At 39.3% G+C, this 18,891-nt stretch overlaps 1 protein-coding gene across 2 annotated transcripts in view; it reads right to left on the reverse strand.

Annotated features, from left to right (window-relative positions):
• Nucleotides 1–963: 963 nt before the first annotated feature.
• Nucleotides 964–18,891, reverse strand: part of KCND2 (potassium voltage-gated channel subfamily D member 2) — a 267,398-nt gene continuing 249,470 nt past the window's right edge. For both annotated transcript variants that reach the window (XM_086887018.1, XM_086887017.1), the window contains exons 4-7: nucleotides 10,828–10,926; nucleotides 9,167–9,262; nucleotides 5,959–6,206; nucleotides 964–4,169 (exon numbers count right to left, since the gene is read on the reverse strand). In XM_086887018.1, coding sequence (XP_086743144.1) covers nucleotides 3,992–4,169; nucleotides 5,959–6,206; nucleotides 9,167–9,262; nucleotides 10,828–10,926 — 621 coding nt within the window. In that variant the 3' untranslated portion in view covers nucleotides 964–3,991. The remainder of the gene's footprint in view (nucleotides 4,170–5,958; nucleotides 6,207–9,166; nucleotides 9,263–10,827; nucleotides 10,927–18,891) is intronic.

Genomic DNA, 18,891 nt, shown 5'->3' on the forward strand with positions numbered 1-18,891 from the left:
CCAATCAATACATAGTGTTCACTCCTGACACTCCTGCTCTTTTAGCCACTTGTTTATATATCCCATCAGCTGATGGCCCCTCTAGAACAAGTGATAGTCCTAAAATATTCCCATATCAGTTGTGAAATAAAGCCCTGGTGGGCCTCAGATGCAGCAGAGAGCTTATGACCTCCTAAGCAACCGCCCTGCCCAAAATTCAGTGATCCTGTGGCTTCAGCAATTTGTCCTCCTCCAGATCAGGTTCCTTTCTGAAGACCTCCTCCTTCTGTATGCAGCAGCTGAGGCTGCATTCTGTTCTCTGCTGTGAAAGCCTTCTCTTTGGTGTTCAGTGTGCTTCCACCCAGAGTATATCCATGGCTTCAAAAGGTAAAGTGCACGTTTTCAGTTTGTCTTCTATAGCTATTTTATGAGAGGACAGGCTTTTTTTTTACCTTTCCCCACCACCCAGAGCAGTGAGCTCCTCACAGAGGCAACCATGGCAATGCCAGTGCTGATCAGCATCGCCTGTCTGCACCTAGTTGCCCCTTATTAGTGATCCATGGTGTGTCCCTTATGCTACAAAAAGAGTTTGATCTTCTCTGTGCACTAATATTTTATCAAGGGAGTTTGATACCAGGTATGAGGAGACTGTAGGTTGAGAAGTTGAGCAGAGCAGTTTGGGTTTTGGATGTACATAAGAGACATTTTTTAAAGTACAGATAAAGAGGTGGAGTTCATACTGCTGGAAGTAGTGCTCCAGTTTTCTCTGCTGCTGCAGGCTGGGAAGGGAAAGGTGATGGCTGGTCCCTCAGGAGAAGGGCAGTGTAGTGGAGCTGTGGCATCCTGGTCTGGATGGCTCTAGTTTAGATACATCTTGCCTGGAATTACTGTCTAGGACATTTGCTGACTTCGGATTAAGTGTTCCTTCCAAATTATTAGAGGGGAAAAAAAAAAGTTTCATGAAGAAGTTATTGCAAAACCAGGTTGACCCATTCAAGCATGCAGATGTTTTATTTAAATATTCCTCAAATGTCTATTTATTCAGCATAACACGTGTATTATGCTGCCTTCTGAAATACGATATATGACTGTCAAACAAAATTGTCAAAACAACAACCTTGGTTTCTTTGTATGATACACAGAAATAATTACATTTCATGTACAGTACAGATGCATTTTACACAGTCATCAACAGTCATTCACTACCAAAACAGCATTTAAATCACCTAAAACACCAAAAAAATGTGTATTTCCCAAATTGAGAATAAATTAATGGTTTTGCGCGTGACATATGGAAGTAGGAGACAGGACTGGAATTCTGAAAAATCTGACTAAATTATCTCTTAAGCTGCATTTTAAAAATGAAAATACAAGTTGCTTCAGGGGTATAACTGTTATGCAAGTGTATTGCTGTAGTGCGTTCCTTCTAGTGCCTATGAACAAGAGAATAAAGAGCTTTTGAAAGACACGTGACCTGATGGAGTCAGTAGGTTTCCTGGGTTGTGTGTAGTCTGTACCAAAGTAGATTTACTAACTGCCCCTTTGCATTATTTAGCTGATATAACTAGTCATGAAGTACCATGTGACATAAAGAAGTTGTTGCAGTTTGCTGACATCAAGGCAGTTTTTATATCAATAACTGGCAAAAGGCGGGGACCAAGTATGAGTAACCATGCGTACAAGTAGGATGCAGGTAAAAACTCCCACGTGCTCTGCCTCTCCATTAAATCCATTAAAGTTTATGTAACCTACCAGCTTCAGCAGATCTGCTGCAGGGTGGAAGAGATAGCAGTGCTGGGTAATGGACTCGGGCAGGGTTGCTCAGAAGGAGCGCTCTTCCTCTGGCTCAGAGCACAGCCTGTGCTTCTGCTCTCTGATGTTTGAAAGAAATGGAGAAGCTCAGTTTACAATGAGCAAATCCTTCTGATTTGAAAAAATAAAAAATTGGGAAGTTAATTGTAAGTTAACAAAAATGCATTAACTTCAGAATAAGTAAATGATAAGATAAAAGAGTAATGAATGGCATTATCTACTCTTTTTATTTGCAATTTAATTCTAATATGTGATGCTGTATTTTGGTGTATATACTGTAGCATGATAGTCTGTCATCTACTCTTCACTGTTGACAGGTAGAGAGAAAGACTAGCATTTGTGTGCAAGAAGTGTATCATCAGCAAGTTTCAGTTTTCAGTGGGTATTTTAATGTAAATTTTCAGGTCAGTAGAATGCTAGCAAATACTATACTGAAACATACACTACTCAAACTATTAAATAACTGTGTTAATCATTTATTGTAATGGCATCTAATGCACTGAGCGTTTTGATTTATATGCATATTGTATTTTGCAGACATGCAGTTATTTCTGATCCAGTGTTTTTGATGTATATATGTATGTATTGATATGCACATATTCTGTGTATATTTGATGTATGTGATGTATGGTATGTCATGATATAAGAAGCATTATGATACATCTAATGCACTCTCATGAAAAAAATTACACTTTTTTATCAGAAAGGTTTCTGATAATATCAGTGTCTTTTATAAATGAAGCCAACAAGCCTTAGCTTGTAAAGCCTTCATACTAGCTTTTAGGCCTGCCCATGTAGGCAAATTCCAATTGAAATCAATTATATTTTTATAGCTTTGGGACTCAATCCATTATTCTGTCACTGTTCTTAGGTAATTGAATGTTTTTCACACAATATAAATTATCAAACAAGTTTTAAGATGCAAGTTTATAGATAATTGCAAAAAGAATATAGCCATCATTTTTACTGAATGTCTTTCAATGTCTTCCAGTGTAGCTAATACTCTGGATGCTGCAGAATGTCAGAAAGGAACATTTGGAGACAAGTGTCAGCTGATCCCCAAAACACTTCTGTGGTAATTTTAATTCAAATAGGATTGCTCCTGTAGCAGTAAACTGTGACAAGAAGTTTGTTCTGAAAATACAGAAGTAGACAAGTAGTCTGTAGAAGAATGGACTGTTGATTCATCAGTATCCTTGAAATCCCAAATGATACAGTTATGTTGGAGTGGGCAACAAAGTGTCAGAGAAATAGAGAACAGTGAACATAAGGAGCAATGACTGAATAGAAATCTGTGGTGCAGAGTTTGGCTGTAGGATTATTTAAATGTTTGTCATCAGAAGTTTATAGTGTAGATGAAGTTGTGTAAAATACCTTAAAAAAAAATAAAATCCTGATTCCTGATACAACAGGTGTACAATGACTTATTGCAGTTGTAACAGTACCTAGGAAGCAAGATAAAACAATAGTAAATATTGAACTAACTGAACACTTTTAGTTCACTAATGAGTGTTTGAGTAAGAAATACTGCATTTTTCAAAGGGAAGTTATTTGTACAACTACCATGGAACATTAACAATCAGCTTGTTGTGTAAGTGCACGGAAATGCCCCTTTCTACAGTATTATTTTATCATGCCTAATCTGAAAAACAACAAAAGTAAACTGAGATCACAGCTTCAAATAATTTCAGCATGCATTATGGTTGTAGTTCTTTCAGTCAGTACAAACATATTTCATATGAGCATTTTTTCATTCGTTTTTTTGACAGTTCTTCAACAAGTTTGTGGTCTATTAACAGGGGAAAAAAAAGACATGTTATCAAAATGTTTCTTGTTTTGCATTCAGCAGGAACATAGGTTTCTATTTTTTCATTTGTGTTTTTTTCTAAAAAGAGCTTTCATGATAAGAAGAAGCATCAATGGGGACATTTCATTGTGCTCATATAGTAAGTCAGGATGGTCACAGAAGATTCCACCGCGCGTCAGTCGGACAGGGGGTAAGAAACTCCTTTTGGTTCACACCCTACGACACCAAAACCCACAAAGTTTGTTTCTCCTGAACCTCTTGCTCTGTGGCCACTGGCACACTCGTCAAGGGGCGTTGTCTTTGTCAGCTCTCTCATTCCTCACAACTCGTTTTTCACTGCTCGAGCTCAGCTTGCGAGTGGTCTTTATGCTAATTCATAAGTAATTCCTTGTTTTATAATGCAGATACTCTGACAATATTTCCTCCCGAATACTCAGGAGAGTCTGGCCTGTCGTCTCCTTCAGGTGTGGTGACTGGAGGTGTTGGGATGCTGATTATTGCTGTAGTGACGTAAGGCTGCTCACAGTTTAGTTTAACGCACTCTTCCACTTTGGCATTTAAGCTGGAACGGCTGGAGGAAGAAACAAAAATCCATGAAGAATGAAAGTCCACGTTACCACAAACCTCTCAAGCCTGATTCCATTCCCTCAGCCAGCCATCTCCAGCCTGCCCCACTGGAGAGCTCTAAGTACAGAGCAGCAGCACCCCGCTGCCCTGTACCCCAGCAGCAGGTGCTCCATGGCTATGCTCACGTCCCCTTCTCCCTCCCTTCCCACCATTTCAGCACTTCCCAGCCACTCACCCGTGTTTCTGAACAGGGGAAGCATTGCAAAGTTAGCATAGCCAAGTTGCTCACTATGCAGGAAAGTAGAAGGGCCAGCCAAGTCTCCTGCATATTCCTCAGTCCCATGCTTATTTAAGAACATTTGGATATTAGGAATAATTTCTTCACTGAAATGGCTGTCAGACATTGGAACAGGCTGCCAAGGGAAGTGGTTTCATCACTACCCTTGGAAGTGTTCAAAAGGAATGTAGGTGTGACTCAGATATGTCACGGTGAGCATGGTGGTGCCAGGTTAATAATTGGCATCAATGATCTTGGAGGTCTTTTCCAACCCTAGTGGTTCTGGGATTCTGTGTATATTCTGTTTCCTCAATAGTAAGGCACTCTCTTACATGCACTAATTGAGTTTGTGTTAATATGTTCATGGAGTTGCTGCAGTACCTCTCCATTGTAAAAAAGACTTGAAAAACCTCAGACTGTTTCAAGGTGAAGCTTGGGCATTTTGTGCTTATGTTATTGTTTTCTAGCACAAAGCTGGTGCTTTTTGGTTTTTATATACATGGCATCTGGAAGTATGGTGCAGGCAAGTCCTCTAGCAGAACAAAAATGGATCCAGGCAGAGTATTTCCTGAAAAACTAAGATAGATTGGAGCTTTGTGCTGGCCAGGAGGTTTCATTGTATAACATCTGAAAAACTTCAGTAGTTCCAAGAGTTCCAAGTTGGATTGTTTCACTTTATGGAAGTGAAATCCAAATGTAGTAACTATACAAAGGAAGCTGCTAAAAATGTAGCTTAACAAGACAATCTCTATAGCAACTTTTACTGAAAAGACTTCTTTATTAAAGGGTGGCATGTGTGAGATCAGTAGAAAACACTTCTGCATCTCCTGAGACCTTTTCTGCATTTTCAGAGGTGATATTTGGATATATGTGAAAGCCAAATACTTTACTTTTGAGAGTACAGAGACATTCAGTAAATTACAGACTCTTAAACTGCACTTTCCTCACTTTTGTAATAACTCCTCAAACTAGGAAATACATTTTTCTTATCCATTTCATATTTTTTTTTATTTAGAAGGGTCTTCCTTATGACTATTACACTTAGGACTCTGGGAATCAGTTTTACTTCTCTGTTCTGCAGAAATGCAAGGAAGTCTCATTTCCTATGCCTCTGAACCAAGAAGGGACAGACAGAGCACTTGCTCATCTTGTATATCTGAACTGGACATTTTTCTATATGACATTTTTCTTCTTACGCACTTGTCCATGGCATATAATATTTGGTGCTCTATTTTATTTGGGGGACCCTGGATGCCATTTGCTGCAAATCAGGCACGGTAGTTTGTGAGGAAGGTCTGAGAGGGCAGAAATGGATTGAGAGAGAGATTATTCTATTATTTTGGATTAAGCTTGAAGCAAAGGAAGCACAGAATGTTTCAGTACCAGTACCCATTTTTATCTAAAGAGTATTGGACTCTCATCTTTAGCTCACCGCCTGCCTATGGAGGCCACAACACCTTTGCATCCCTTCCCCAACAAAGCCTCAGCTCTCAGTGTGCTGATGCAGATGGAGTACCTGTTAGACAGAGGCGTCCTCTCCACACATCTGATCTGGATGGTGCTGAGCTCCTGCACGCTGCCGGGGCGGCTGCCGGTGATGGTGGTGTTTGGGATGCGGTACGTCTTTTTATGTCTTCGTGAGCAGCAGGTGCTGGTCACGCCTTGTTGAGACGAGAGAGAGGGGCTGTGGCTCGGGGGTCTGTTCACTGTAGAAACCTCCATACAGCTCTCTTCGTAGAGTTGCTCATCCACAAACTCGTGGTTCTAGCCCAGAGGAATCCAACAAAGGGACAAAGCGCGCACAGAAGGATAATTGAAGTGAACATATTAATCGTGATTGTTTAACGGCTTAAATTGACACAACTGAATAAACTGGGAAAGTTAGCTTATTCTTGATTATAGTGTTTAGCCCATATTAGTCTGGGCTGAATACCAATACAAATGTAAACACTGGAACCAAATTAACAAGAAAATGTTAATCCAAATTATTTTTCAAAATAGCATGTGGTTGCAATGTAGTTTGCATTATAAATATCTTTATAATCTTTGAAGTGCCACAAAATAGAGGATTATGTTTATTAATAAAATGCAAGTGGTGCTTATGTTAACACTCTAAATGTCAGTTGAAAATAAATAAGAACTATTGTATTGAACTATGATATAATAAAATTCATAAATATTTTCCAGATATATCCATAAGATAAGAATTACATGTTAGAAATCAGGATCCAAAACATTTTTTGATGAATGCAACTATCTAAAAGAAAAATATTTAAACAAATAGAAATTTTGGTTAGAGGAGTTGAGATAGTTATTTAAAAGCATCCAAATGTTCCTAATTACTGTAGATGGATGTATCAAAAGCAGTTTAGAGGACTGGGAATTTTAGTTAAATGAAGTCCTCTTTATTCATGCAGTCTTTGCTCAATCCCAGCAAAGACAGTAGTTTTGTAGGGTGGTTGCAAAGATGAATCCAAATTCACTCAAATAGCCAGTTTACATTAATTCATCAAGTGATTAGGGACTATTTCACACCCAGCCACAATTTCCACATTTTCTGTGCGTGCAGAAGAGTGTGAAATAGTGGTGTTGCTTGTGGTGGCAAGGCAGGGGAGGAGATGCAGGGGAGTGGGAGAAGTTTTTATACTCATTTAAAACTAATCAGAGACTGAGATATGTTTGCATGCTGTTTGAGAAAGCCTCCTTTCCCAAGAAAACTCTTTGCATTTACTGCTGGAATTAGTCTGTGTGTCCCAAGAAAGTTTTAGGGGAATTGTTTAAGGAGCATTTTCTGGATTGTTTTACACTCTACTTGGTCTCACATGGAATTTGTCAGCCTGTTGCATTTTTGTGTATTCAAATGAGGTAGATTATTTTTCCCCTAAAAAATTTTGATCTAATTGTAAAGGTGCTGATGTTCTTCAGAATATTCATATGGGGCCAATATAAAATATGTGAATAATGTAAAGAGAGTAACAACTCTGGCCAAGTGTTTGCGACGAATGGAAATACCTTTATAGGCATAGCATTTTTCTTTCTGTTTCTTCTGTTAGTCTTCACTCAGACATAAATTTGTGTGACTCAAGAGGTGTTGAAGAATGCAAATTTCAGGAAATGAGGAAAAAAACTTGCTTGACTTTTATAAGGCATATGTCAGCCACAATCAAGATTTTGAGCATGATCACACAGTAGGCATAAAATTCAGAGAGAAAAGTAACCTAATTGCTCTCATGAGATTATATTCAGGGGCTTGCAGTATGTTTGCCAAGAACTCTGTAATTTTTCTGATAAAAAGTAATTTTGTGCTTCCTAAAACTTTTATGGAGCAAGGATTAAAGAGTTTTATTGACTGAACTTTTAATATAGATTGGAAACGTTTTGAAATGCTATAATGGTGCAAGTTAATTGATTTAATTATACTTATTAAATAGCTGTTCTTAAATTAGCTAAAAGTAATTTGTAAAATATAATTTTTAGTGCAATTAGTTTCACTATTAATGTAATCTTCCCAGGATTTCATAACATTGCCCACTCTGCATTTCTGAGGGTGGGTGAGATCTTATCCTATTGGCTTTTCAGTGACAGAAAAGAGAAAATATGCTTTTTCTCAGTATCATGATGCTTGTACCACAAAGGATGGTGAGAGTCTTAACAAGACACATCACCCTTCCTGTTTTAAAATGAACCAGAAACTTGCCAGATTCCAAATGCTGAGGGCCCAAAATGTCAAGTTCCCACTAAAATTTTAGGAATGCATCATCTCCAGAATAAAACTTGGAACTGCTACATATATTTTTGTGTTAATATATCATAGGAACTCAGGACCAGTAGCAGGACCCAACAGAAGGAAAAAAGAATGTAGATTCAAGAAACAAGATAATATTTGCTTTATAGACTTCATTTTTAAGAAAAATTTTAAAAAAGTTTTACAGATTCCACCATTATGATTAGAGGAAAGGTGAAACTTCAGGAGGAAGGAACTGAATTCAGCTCCCACCAAATGAATAGAAGTTCTTCTCCATGATTTCTGTGACAGTTTAACAAGACCTGTGTTTATTACTCATATCTTTAAATATGTTTTCAATATGCAACTGTGGGAAAATTTTAAAGGCAAATTGCTATTATCAGGTTCTGGTTCAAAATGTCTCAAAAATGTTTCAAAAGGACCCAGCAAGAATGTTAGCAAAAGAAACCACAGTATGCTCTGAATAGGAAGTGAGATTCTGTCCTACAGCACATTTTCTAATATTAATACTTCTAAAGTAAGAACGAAGGAGACATAAGCACAAGAAGCATATGGGTGACGTATAGCTAAGTGACGTAACAACTGGGCCCTTTTATTTCAAAGAAATGCTGTTAAAAGGAGAACATTAAATCCCCCTCATACATATATCAGGTTATAATTTATGAAAAATTTGGCAATGTTTGTTGTGGGAAAAAATTATATTTTTTTTTTTTTGTTGGGGGGGGTGTGTGTTTGTTTTTTGGGTTCTTTTTTGAGGAAAGCAGAAAGACTTTCACAGTGATCTCCATCAAATGTAGCATAAGTTATATCTCTGTTATTTATATGCATTGGGTATAATGCCTTAAAAGAAGATAAAATGGCTTTTCTTCCCAGCTAACTGCTTTAATACAAAGGTTCATTAATTAGAAGAGATAACTGAAAACATTCAAAACCAGGCTGGTGGAGCAATTCACAAGAAAACACAGTTCTCTTTTCTTACCGTGGTTTTTTCCAGGCAGTGAAGCAGGTGGTGGTGCTGTGTTTCAAAGGAAGAGCCAGATTTGCCAACAAAGGCCTGTTCTTCTTCATTGGAGGACTGTTGATACATAGAACTCTGTATTATTCTCAGTTTTGAACAAGAGGCTTCTTATCCAAATATTTATCAGAACTAATCTGGATTGTACACAGTAGCATAACTGTACTACTTTGTCTACAAAGTACAACAAAAATAATTTTGCAACTTAATTTTATTTTGCTTTTTTTTAAATCAAACTATTTTCTTTCCTTCCTTTGCCCCTCCTTTCAAATGTTTTCATCTTAGGTATTTTATGCATGGATAAAATAGTACAATTTATAAGTGTAATCAAAACATAAGCTTTGAATGTTAGATCAACACATGCTTAAAATTTTAATCAATTTAAGTTACAGTAATATATTTGTTTTTCCTGAGAATGTGCCTCATTTGAAGATAACTAAAAATTGTTGTCCTCCCAGGATTCTTTCATAGTATTAAGGAATTTGTGGTATTGCTGTTGACACAAAAATTTGTGTCAGTGATCCCAATCTACTGGGTTTAGAAAGCGTATAGCAAATGTTACTGACATAGAATGAAGAATTAAGTAGAAAGCATCCACTGTTTATTAATAGCTTTCATAATTATTCACTAGAAAGCAAAATCCTGAATAGGGGAGGAAGTGGGATAATAGAAAAGAATACACTTCAACCTTGAGATATTTGAAATCTGCATGGTAATTAAGCTATTTGGTGTCTTTTTAATTCAAATATTTGAGTTCTTTCAAGCAGAAGAGGAAACAAGGGCTCTGACTGCTCATCTTTTGTGCTAGACAGGACAGATGGACAGACAGCCACTTCCTCCTCCTCTGGCTATAGGTTAAAGTATCCGGCTGTTTAACACGTATTGAATGGAAAGAGCATAGAGGAATAAAAGCCTTCCTGTATCCCTCAGGGAACAGCCTAAATGCCAGAAAATAGCAGGGATTAAAAACCACTCTGTCTGCAGTCTTTCTCAGCTGGGGACAGCTTTGAGCAGCCAAGGGACTGTCTCCCAGCAGTGTGGATCACCGTGGATCCCAGTCCCAGCTGCTGGTCCTGGTTCCTTGGCAGGGGTGAGCAGGGAATTTGTTTCAGATAACATTAGACTGCAGTGCATTTGAGGGAATCACTAAGATGCTCTTTAAACCCAGCTAGGTGTATTGAGGGAACACTTCACTCTGCAACACCCCTCTGCACAAACAATATTCAAGAGTAGCTTTTTCCTTAACTGATGATGAAACCTGGTTTTGTCACCCATGTTCTACCTGTTTAAAGCCAAGTGAGAGGAATCCAACCCACCTCCTAAGAGGCAAATACTCTGTACTTTCCTTAGTGAGTTCTTCTACAGGATCTAACTCCAAAAATGTGAGTTACATTGAATCCAGCATTTCTATCTGCACATTTCCCTCATCTCTTAATACCCCACCATCGATTCTCACAAGCTTCCTTTATCAGTAGTAATCGTCCAGTTTATCCTTCCTTAATCTACCTCTAAAGATAACATTGCCCAAAGTCCCAAGGTGACTTGCCCTGGTGATAAGTAGAATAAACTACTGCTGGGCTGTCATTAAGTGGTTACTCCAGAGGTGGAGGGAACACAAACATTACCTGCTGCAGCTGGTTACTCAGCAAGCCATTTCGTTTGCTCTGCATGTAGGCATTAGCGCTCCCACTCTTCGCTGCACGGATTCGAGCAAGCCTGGCTTTCTGTGTAAATAGACAAAACAAAGAGTGTCATTTGTACTCATGGCCATTATCCTATTTATCTAAAACTGCTAATTGGAATCAGCTGCTTATGAATACCAATCTCACAGTGACTGACAGGCTGCATTGCATCCATCCTCCAGGTGGAGCAAATCACAAATGTCTTCCCATTTAAAATGCATATGATAGAAGTTTTTATTTGTTTGCATGTATCAGCTACTAAGAACAATGACTGGAGAAGAGATTAGACAGATCAGTATGGAAGTGCTGCCTTTTTTTTTTTTTGCATTGCTGGAACTGCCACTCCTTATGTCTTGTGGGGAGAAACACGGGCATCCATTTCAGTTGCTATTGCAGTGAAAATCTCTTTAGAGGGAAATAAACAGTTCAGAAAAAATGTAATATTGCAACATCTATGAGTGGTTTTCTCCGAGTCTTCTGAGTTTTTGGATAGTGTTTTTTTTAATGTGTTTTTTTTAATAGTGTTTTAAAATGTTTTTATGTTTAGTGTTTTTATGCTGTCTCCCAGCTAAGTTCCTGAATATTTGCCAGGCCATTTTAGAATCATAGAATGGTTTGGGTTGGAAAGGGCCTTGAAGGTCATCTAGTTCAAAACCCCCACCAGGGGCAGAGATGCCATGCATTCCATCCGGTTGCTCAGGGCCCCCATCCAGCCTGACCTTGAACATTTCCAGAGGAGGGGCATCCACAACTTCACTGGCAACCTGTTCCTGTGCCTCACCTCCCCCTTAATACAGAATCTCTTTACAACATCTAATATAAAACTGCCCTCTCTCAATTTAAAACCATTGCACCTTGTTGTGTCACTATGTCCCTTTATAAGAAGCCTCTCTCCCTCCTTTTTATAAGTCCCTTTTAGGTACTGGAGGGCTGCTCTAAAGTCTCCCCAGAGACATCTCTTCTCCAGGCTGAACAACACCAGCTCTCTCAGCCTGTCTTCATAGGAGAGATGCTCCAGCCCTTGGATTGTCTCTGTGGCCCTCCTGGGGAGCCTGCTCTAACAGGTCCATGTCTTTCTTGTGCTGAGGACTCCAGAGCTGGATGCAGCACTCCAGGTGGGGTCTCACCAGGGCAGAGTAGAGTGGGAGAATCCCCTCCCTTGCCCTCCTGGCCACGCTGCTTTGGATGCAGGCCAGGATGTGGTTGGCTTTCTGGGCTGTTCAGCTCAGTCATGTTCAGCTTTTCATCCACGAGGACTCCCGGGTTCTCCACAGGGCTTCTCTTAATTCCTTCCTTTGCCAGCCTATACTCATATGTGGAATTGTCCTGATCCAGGTGCAAGAACCTTGCACTTGAAATTTTTGATTTTCATGAAGTTCTCTTGGACCTACTTCTGAAGTTTGTCCAGGTCCCAGTCTGACTGGATGGCAGCTCTTCCTTCTGTTGTGTCAACTGCATTGCTCACCTTTGTGTCATCTGAAAACTTGCTGAGGGTCACCTGATCTCACTGCTGGTGTCTTTGATGAACATATTAAGGGCACTGGTCCCAAGACAAGGCCCTGAAAGACACCACTCCTCACCGGCCTCCACCTACCTCTTCATGTCTGTCAGTATAACCAGACTTAACCCTTATCATATTGGGTTCATATGACTGTTCATAACCTGATTTTTCAGAGACTGTGGTTATCAATTAGTGAGAGAAATTTGTGATTTCTCAGGTCGCCTCTTTGCTTGTGAAGGTGACTTTCATCCAGAGTAGAAGGAGGCTCATGAGTGCCAAACATTTTGCATCCACTGAATTTTGAACAACACATAGAACACAGCATTAGGGGAAAGCATGAAGAATGGACTCTCTCAGCCATTAATGTGGAAAACAGAAGCTTTTATGGGATTACTAGGATGGCATCTGGTTCTGTATTTTTTGTGGCTGGTTATATGTATAAGATGGAATCTGTTTTTTTCTTCATGGTTAGATTTCTGATTCTGAAAGCCAAATGCCTAGCAGCATCTGGAATTAAATGGCTGCTGAAGCACAGAAGGAGATACAATGAAGGACTTGAAAATCCAACTTTGATATATAAGCAGGGATTTCCATATCTGATATTTACTCAGTTGACATTTTCAAAAAATAGAGAGAGTATTTCCTCCCCTACCCCAAATTTCTGTGACATTAAATGTCAGTATCCACTTAGAGAGGGATGCAGCCCAGTCAGTGCAGCCACCAGATCTTTCTGGCATGATTAATAATTAACTGACTTAGAGGAATGGCTCAACACCACATTTCTTTGTACTCACAGCCTCAGACTCACAGATCTTCTCAACAGCAAGCCAAGAAATTTGTGACAGCTAACAGGTAACATGGCTGAAATCTGTCTTACACTGTGTCATGCACTGATTATCATTTAATTGTTCAGAAGAAAATAAAGTAATGCTCTGCATGTGTGCAAGCAAAAAGCTCACATGAGAGACTTTTGGCTTATTTTGTGATATATTGCCCATTTGAGGATGACACATTTGTTTATCACCTTTCTTGGTGAACACAGCTTTTCCAGCAATGCAGTTAATACATCTTATTTTAGTGGAGAGAAAAGATCCCCAATGACCTGGCCTGGGGTGCCCAGGAGCAGCCAGTCTGGGGAACTGTTACTCCCACCCTCCTGGCTCACTTAGGTGGCACATCCAAGGCTACCAGCACAGTTAGGGCTCGGTCCTCAGGGTTAGCAATTAAAAAGGCCCTTGGCAAGGCAGAAAATAGGTTGTTTTCAAAGTGGTGCTCCTGTGATGCCACCCCAGCAGGCTGGGTTGAAGGGTGGGGGAAGGAGTTTTACCTGCACCACAGATTAGTCATGGCTGGGACAAGTGCACTTGGTTATGTTCATAAGTATATAAAAGTTTAGTCTTAGGAGCTCAAGATGCTTTGGAAATGCCTTTAGAGGATGCAGCTTGGAGTCCCATAAATAAGTGATTTCAGTCACACATGTTTTAGCGGTACTTTTCAGTCTGCTCTTTGTACAGGGAGATTCATTAAATTTAATGAACAGACATTTAACATACATTAGTTCTGCTTTTCCTTTTAGCATGCATATTCATTTTCTCTTTAGTGATTGAAGTAATAATTATGGTGCAGCATCTTTTAATAAATAAATATGAAAAACATAACAGTCCATCAGACTATCTTAATATATCAAAGTGCTATGACACATATAATATGAAGGTTGTACTTTCTATCTGAAGATTTAAAATTGCTTTTCAAGTATGAATTTATTGCATCTTAGGAAGCTTTTGTGAGCTAGAAAGTAATAGCATACATCCTTCTAGCTGAGACTCATTCAGAAGGCCTGAATTTATATCATTTACCAAAGAGAAGACAGTAAATCTGTTACCAAGAGAGGAAGCAGATACTGTGGCCTCCATGTTCATGCTTCAGCTTACAGAAAATACTGCAGAAACTGGAGGTGTTTACAAATCTGTTAAAGTGATAAGATTTATTTTCAGTGCTTCTGCCTGATTTATATATGAGCCTGCAGCATGAGCAGTCTAGTGACTTCTCACATTTCCTTTCAAGGCATCATTAAAAGCTCATGTCATCCACAGGATTTTAAGGGCTGTGCACTGGGGATGGAACTCCCATGAAAGACATAAAAATTATGTGATGACATCAGAAAAACTGTGGTTACAGAAGTACTGCATTTTCCTTTACTCTGCATTTTCTGTCATGTATAACAGAATGGAAGTGACAACTGCCCCTTTCAAAGCAAAGCCCTCCCTAATCCTCTTCTTCCACAGAATATCTAGGGAGAAAAAAAAAAAAGTATTAAGTCCTCCTGAAGTAGGTGATATCTTTGCTATGAAGATTTTCTGAGTATGAGACTTTGATTTTGGTAATTTTTACATGGTCTAGGACTAAACAAATGTAGATGAAATATAGTTCTTTTACATATTCTAATGAAATTCCTCCTCAATCATCTAATCTCCGTCTTCCTAAGAAGTTTGATGGCCAGCTCTCATTTTTCCCACATCCCTTGTATTTGCACTGAACTTCTCTTTCAAATGCATGTCTTTCTTTTTTCTAGCTTCGAATTTTACAGCATAGATTTGGATCCTTGTCTACTGCTGCATTCATAAGGGAAATTCACTGTTATTCAACAACAGTTAGCTTTTGTCAGTTTTAGAAATATAAGCATTCATTTTTACAAGGTTTTAAGTAGCACTAAAGGTATCACTGTGGGGTATTTACAGCATCCAGCTTTTAACACTCAGATGCCCAGCTATTTTAAAAGAATGATTTTATCAGGAAGACTTTAGGACAGGACTTACTGTGGTACTGGAATATTTTCTGGCAGGATTCTCTTCAACTTGCTATGCAAGAAGCCAGGGTAGCCCAGGTAATTTAGTACTTAACTCCTGTTGTCTCCTGCTGCTCTCCGGGGTATGTAATTATCTTACTATGAAAACTCAAAAGTTATTAATTACTTACCTTTTGGTTATTATTGTTTAATAATTTTTTACATTTAAAATATTATAATTCACAGTCATTCTGTGTGCACAGCTTTTGGTCAGGACAGAGCTGGTTTTCGTCACAGGAGCTGGTATGGGGCTGTATTTTGGATTCATGCTGAAAACAGTGTTTATAATTCAGGGATGTTTTAGTTACTGCTGTGCAGAGCTTGCACAGAGCCTCCAAGTGTCTCTCTGAGGAGGCTGGGCATGGACAGAGTTAGGGGGGCACAAATGGGACAGATGACCCCAGCAGACCAGAGGGTTATTGCACACATATGGCATCATGCTCAGCAATAAAGCTGGATGCTGGTGGGGACTGGCAGGGCTGCCCCTCCTCTGGGACAGGCTTGGTGCTGAACAATTGTTTTCTTCTGTATCACTTTTTCCCCCTGAATTTGCTTCCCTTCCTCCCTTTCTGGTCATTTCTTTCCCTTCACTATAAAAAGATTAGACTCTCTTCATCCTTACCCACAAATTTTTGCACTTTTACCTTTCTGATTTTCACTCCATCCTTCTGGGGAGGACAAAGAGAGTGAGCAGCAGGGTGAGCTTTAACTGCCTGCCTGTGCTGAGCCACAACACTGTGGCTCCTAGAGAAAGGATGAATATTGTCCAAAATATCAGTTAATTTTTTGTTTATATATTTTTCTTGTGTGGTCTTTCATAAATCCACCCTGTGTGTTTGTTTTTAAGTGAAAAAAATCAGGCCCACATTTCATGCTCTGATTTTCTAATTTTCAGTAATTGGAAATGATTGATTTCACATTAGCTGACAATAATTTACATGACATCAATATGTAATAGAGAAGAAAATGCTGTTTACTTTGCACATTAATGGATATGGAATTAAGTAAGGTTCATACATTTCTTGAATGGTGCCGTACTTTTACAATCTATTCAAATTATTGTTCAATAAACATGAGTTCTACATTTTTTGCTTTAGGTTTAGCTTTTATTTTCTAAGCTCAAAAATCCTAGATAAGTTACTGTTATGTTTCTGCAGTACTCCTGATATTAATAGCTTGTCTCATATAAAGAAGTCAAAATGGCTATCAGGGTTTCCTACTGCAAACACTCAGTTCTAGACACCAGATGCTGTTAAGCAGTTGTTGCAGTCTATCCTAGAGCTATTTATAATTAGCTAGTAACTGATTATTCATAACTTGACAGATAAATTCATCATGTACAATTAATAAATAACAAAGCCAAGCCAATCTTCATGATATATTTTGCTTTGTGAAGGTAGAAGACCATACTTGCATGAAAGACTCAGGCTGAATTCCATGTCTAAAGTCAAGTTTTTGAGCTGATGATGTTTGTTTGGCTGTTCTATTGAGGCATCATGCAGGTCACTCTAGGCAGAAAGTGCTTGAGCAATTAATATTAAAGGTCTTTTGTTCCTCAGGTAATGAACAGCACTGGGCAGATGTACCTGCACATAGGCACTTGTTGGCTAAAATGACACAAGGCTCTTCCCTTCCAAAGACATGTATGAAGGGATACTTCATTCAGGCTATGAAGTACTTCATAAACATAATTACTGCTGCAGTATGCTGGGATGGACTTTTGGGTCCAAGCTGCCATGGACTGGCCAGACACCAATTCCAAGAGGGAAGCTGTGCCTCCTCCTGTCTCCTCCCTGGGCTGGTAGTCTTCCCAGTGAATATGACACTGTCATTGTCCTGCCAAACCTTAGCCCTTGCTACCTATCACATACAGAATAGGAAATGATATCCAGTTGTGCCTAAACCCTTCCCTTCCCTTCCCTTCCCTTCCCTTCCCTTCCCTTCCCTTCCCTTCCCTTCCCTTCCCTTCCCTTCCCTTCCCTTCCCTTCCCTTCCCTTCCCTTCCCTTCCCTTCCCTTCCCTTCCCTTCCCTTCCCTTCCCTTCCCTTCCCTTCCCTTCCCTTCCCTTCCCTTCCCTTCCCTTCCCTTCCCTTCCCTTCCCTTCCCTTCCCTTCCCTTCCCTTCCCTTCCCTTCCCTTCCCTTCCCTTCCCTTCCCTTCCCTTCCCTTCCCTTCCCTTCCCTTCCCTTCCCTTCCCTTCCCTTCCCATGACAACTGTCATTAACTTTGCCCAAAGTTAATGGGCAACCAAATAACAACCCCTTGAAGTTGTCTCCAGCTGAGAAAAGCTCCACAAATAGCATTCTTCAAAACTGTCTCAGTACTGATAAAACTGCTTGAGAAGAAGGCACAGTAAGACTCCAGGGCATAATTAGTTATGCCATGAATTTCAATGCCTAGTTTGGATTATTTATTCATCCATCTCTTGTCAGGATAGGCCAGATCCTTGGGTTTTACTATCTGATAGAAAACAATGTTTTGATAAGCATAGACGATTTTTCCTTTCTTTGCCCCCTCCCTCTGTTTTTGTTTATATTGATTGCAAGGGATTTCCTGTACTGCAGCAGAAAGCTGGCCTATATTGCCAGCATTTTCTGTATTACAGAGTGGGATTTCATGGTAATTATGACAATGTATTTTTATGATTGGAAGCAGGAGCTTCCTTTAAAATGCATTCAAAATGCAATGGTATATAAATTTCTCTCTTCCATCTTCTCCCAAGCATTAATGTACAGTGTATTTTTGCCAAAAAGAAACAATTGGAATTGTCTAATCTTGAATAACTGTGCAGAACTCAGTAAGTGCATAAAATGATGGTTGCAGGGCTCTGAACAACTGCAAAGAAAGTGACAATCTTTTTCTGCTGTAAATTGGCACTGCTTCTGGAACTAGATTTCAACTCTTCAGCAAAGAACTTCCTCTTGAGTTTCCTTCCAGCCCAAGTGTTTTGCCATTTCTGAAGTCTATTTTGATTAAACTTCTGTGTGAGATATTGATAAAGTTGCACAATTCAAAGATACAACTATCTCAGTCCAATGGAAGCTGTTGTGGCCAGCAGGAGCTACCATTGCCTGCAGGGGTTTCTGCTACTCTCCACGAAACAGCACCTTCTTTTAAGCTTATATTCATCAGCCTCGGAGAACAGAAATAAGTTCAGTGCCTAGGGAAACATTTATTTTAGAAAATGGTGTAAAGCCTCTATTGTATTGAATGAAGAAGGAATTTCAAACTTCAATAATGTGACATTGTTGCCTGAATATTCTTTTACAATGCAGAAGAAACCCCCTGTGAAATGCAGGGCTATATTTCATGGCTAAATATGGACTATACAGTACCCATGAAGTGCTTTTTGTTGATTTTTCTTTTTTAGAGCAATATTCAGTTCAACATCTCGTCATTTTAGATTGAAAGAGATTAGCTTTGCAGTAGGAGGTATCAATGAAACACACATCCAGCGCTAGGTTAATCAGACCTCAAAGCCATTTTCTCCAAAGCAAGAACGGCATAAACACAGTCAGAAGAGATCTCTCATCCTTGCTGCTGGCATTGTTCTGGGGAGCAGAGGAAAAAATGCTTGGCAGGATTGCCATTCATCACTTCATGTTCCTGTTTGAAACATACAATGACCTCACTGTTTTGCAAGGAGAAAATGTCAGTTATTA

The sequence above is a fragment of the Cyanistes caeruleus genome, chromosome 4 (assembly GCF_971803275.1).
Source record: "Cyanistes caeruleus chromosome 4, bCyaCae1.hap1.1, whole genome shotgun sequence".
Taxonomy (NCBI): domain Eukaryota; kingdom Metazoa; phylum Chordata; class Aves; order Passeriformes; family Paridae; genus Cyanistes; species Cyanistes caeruleus.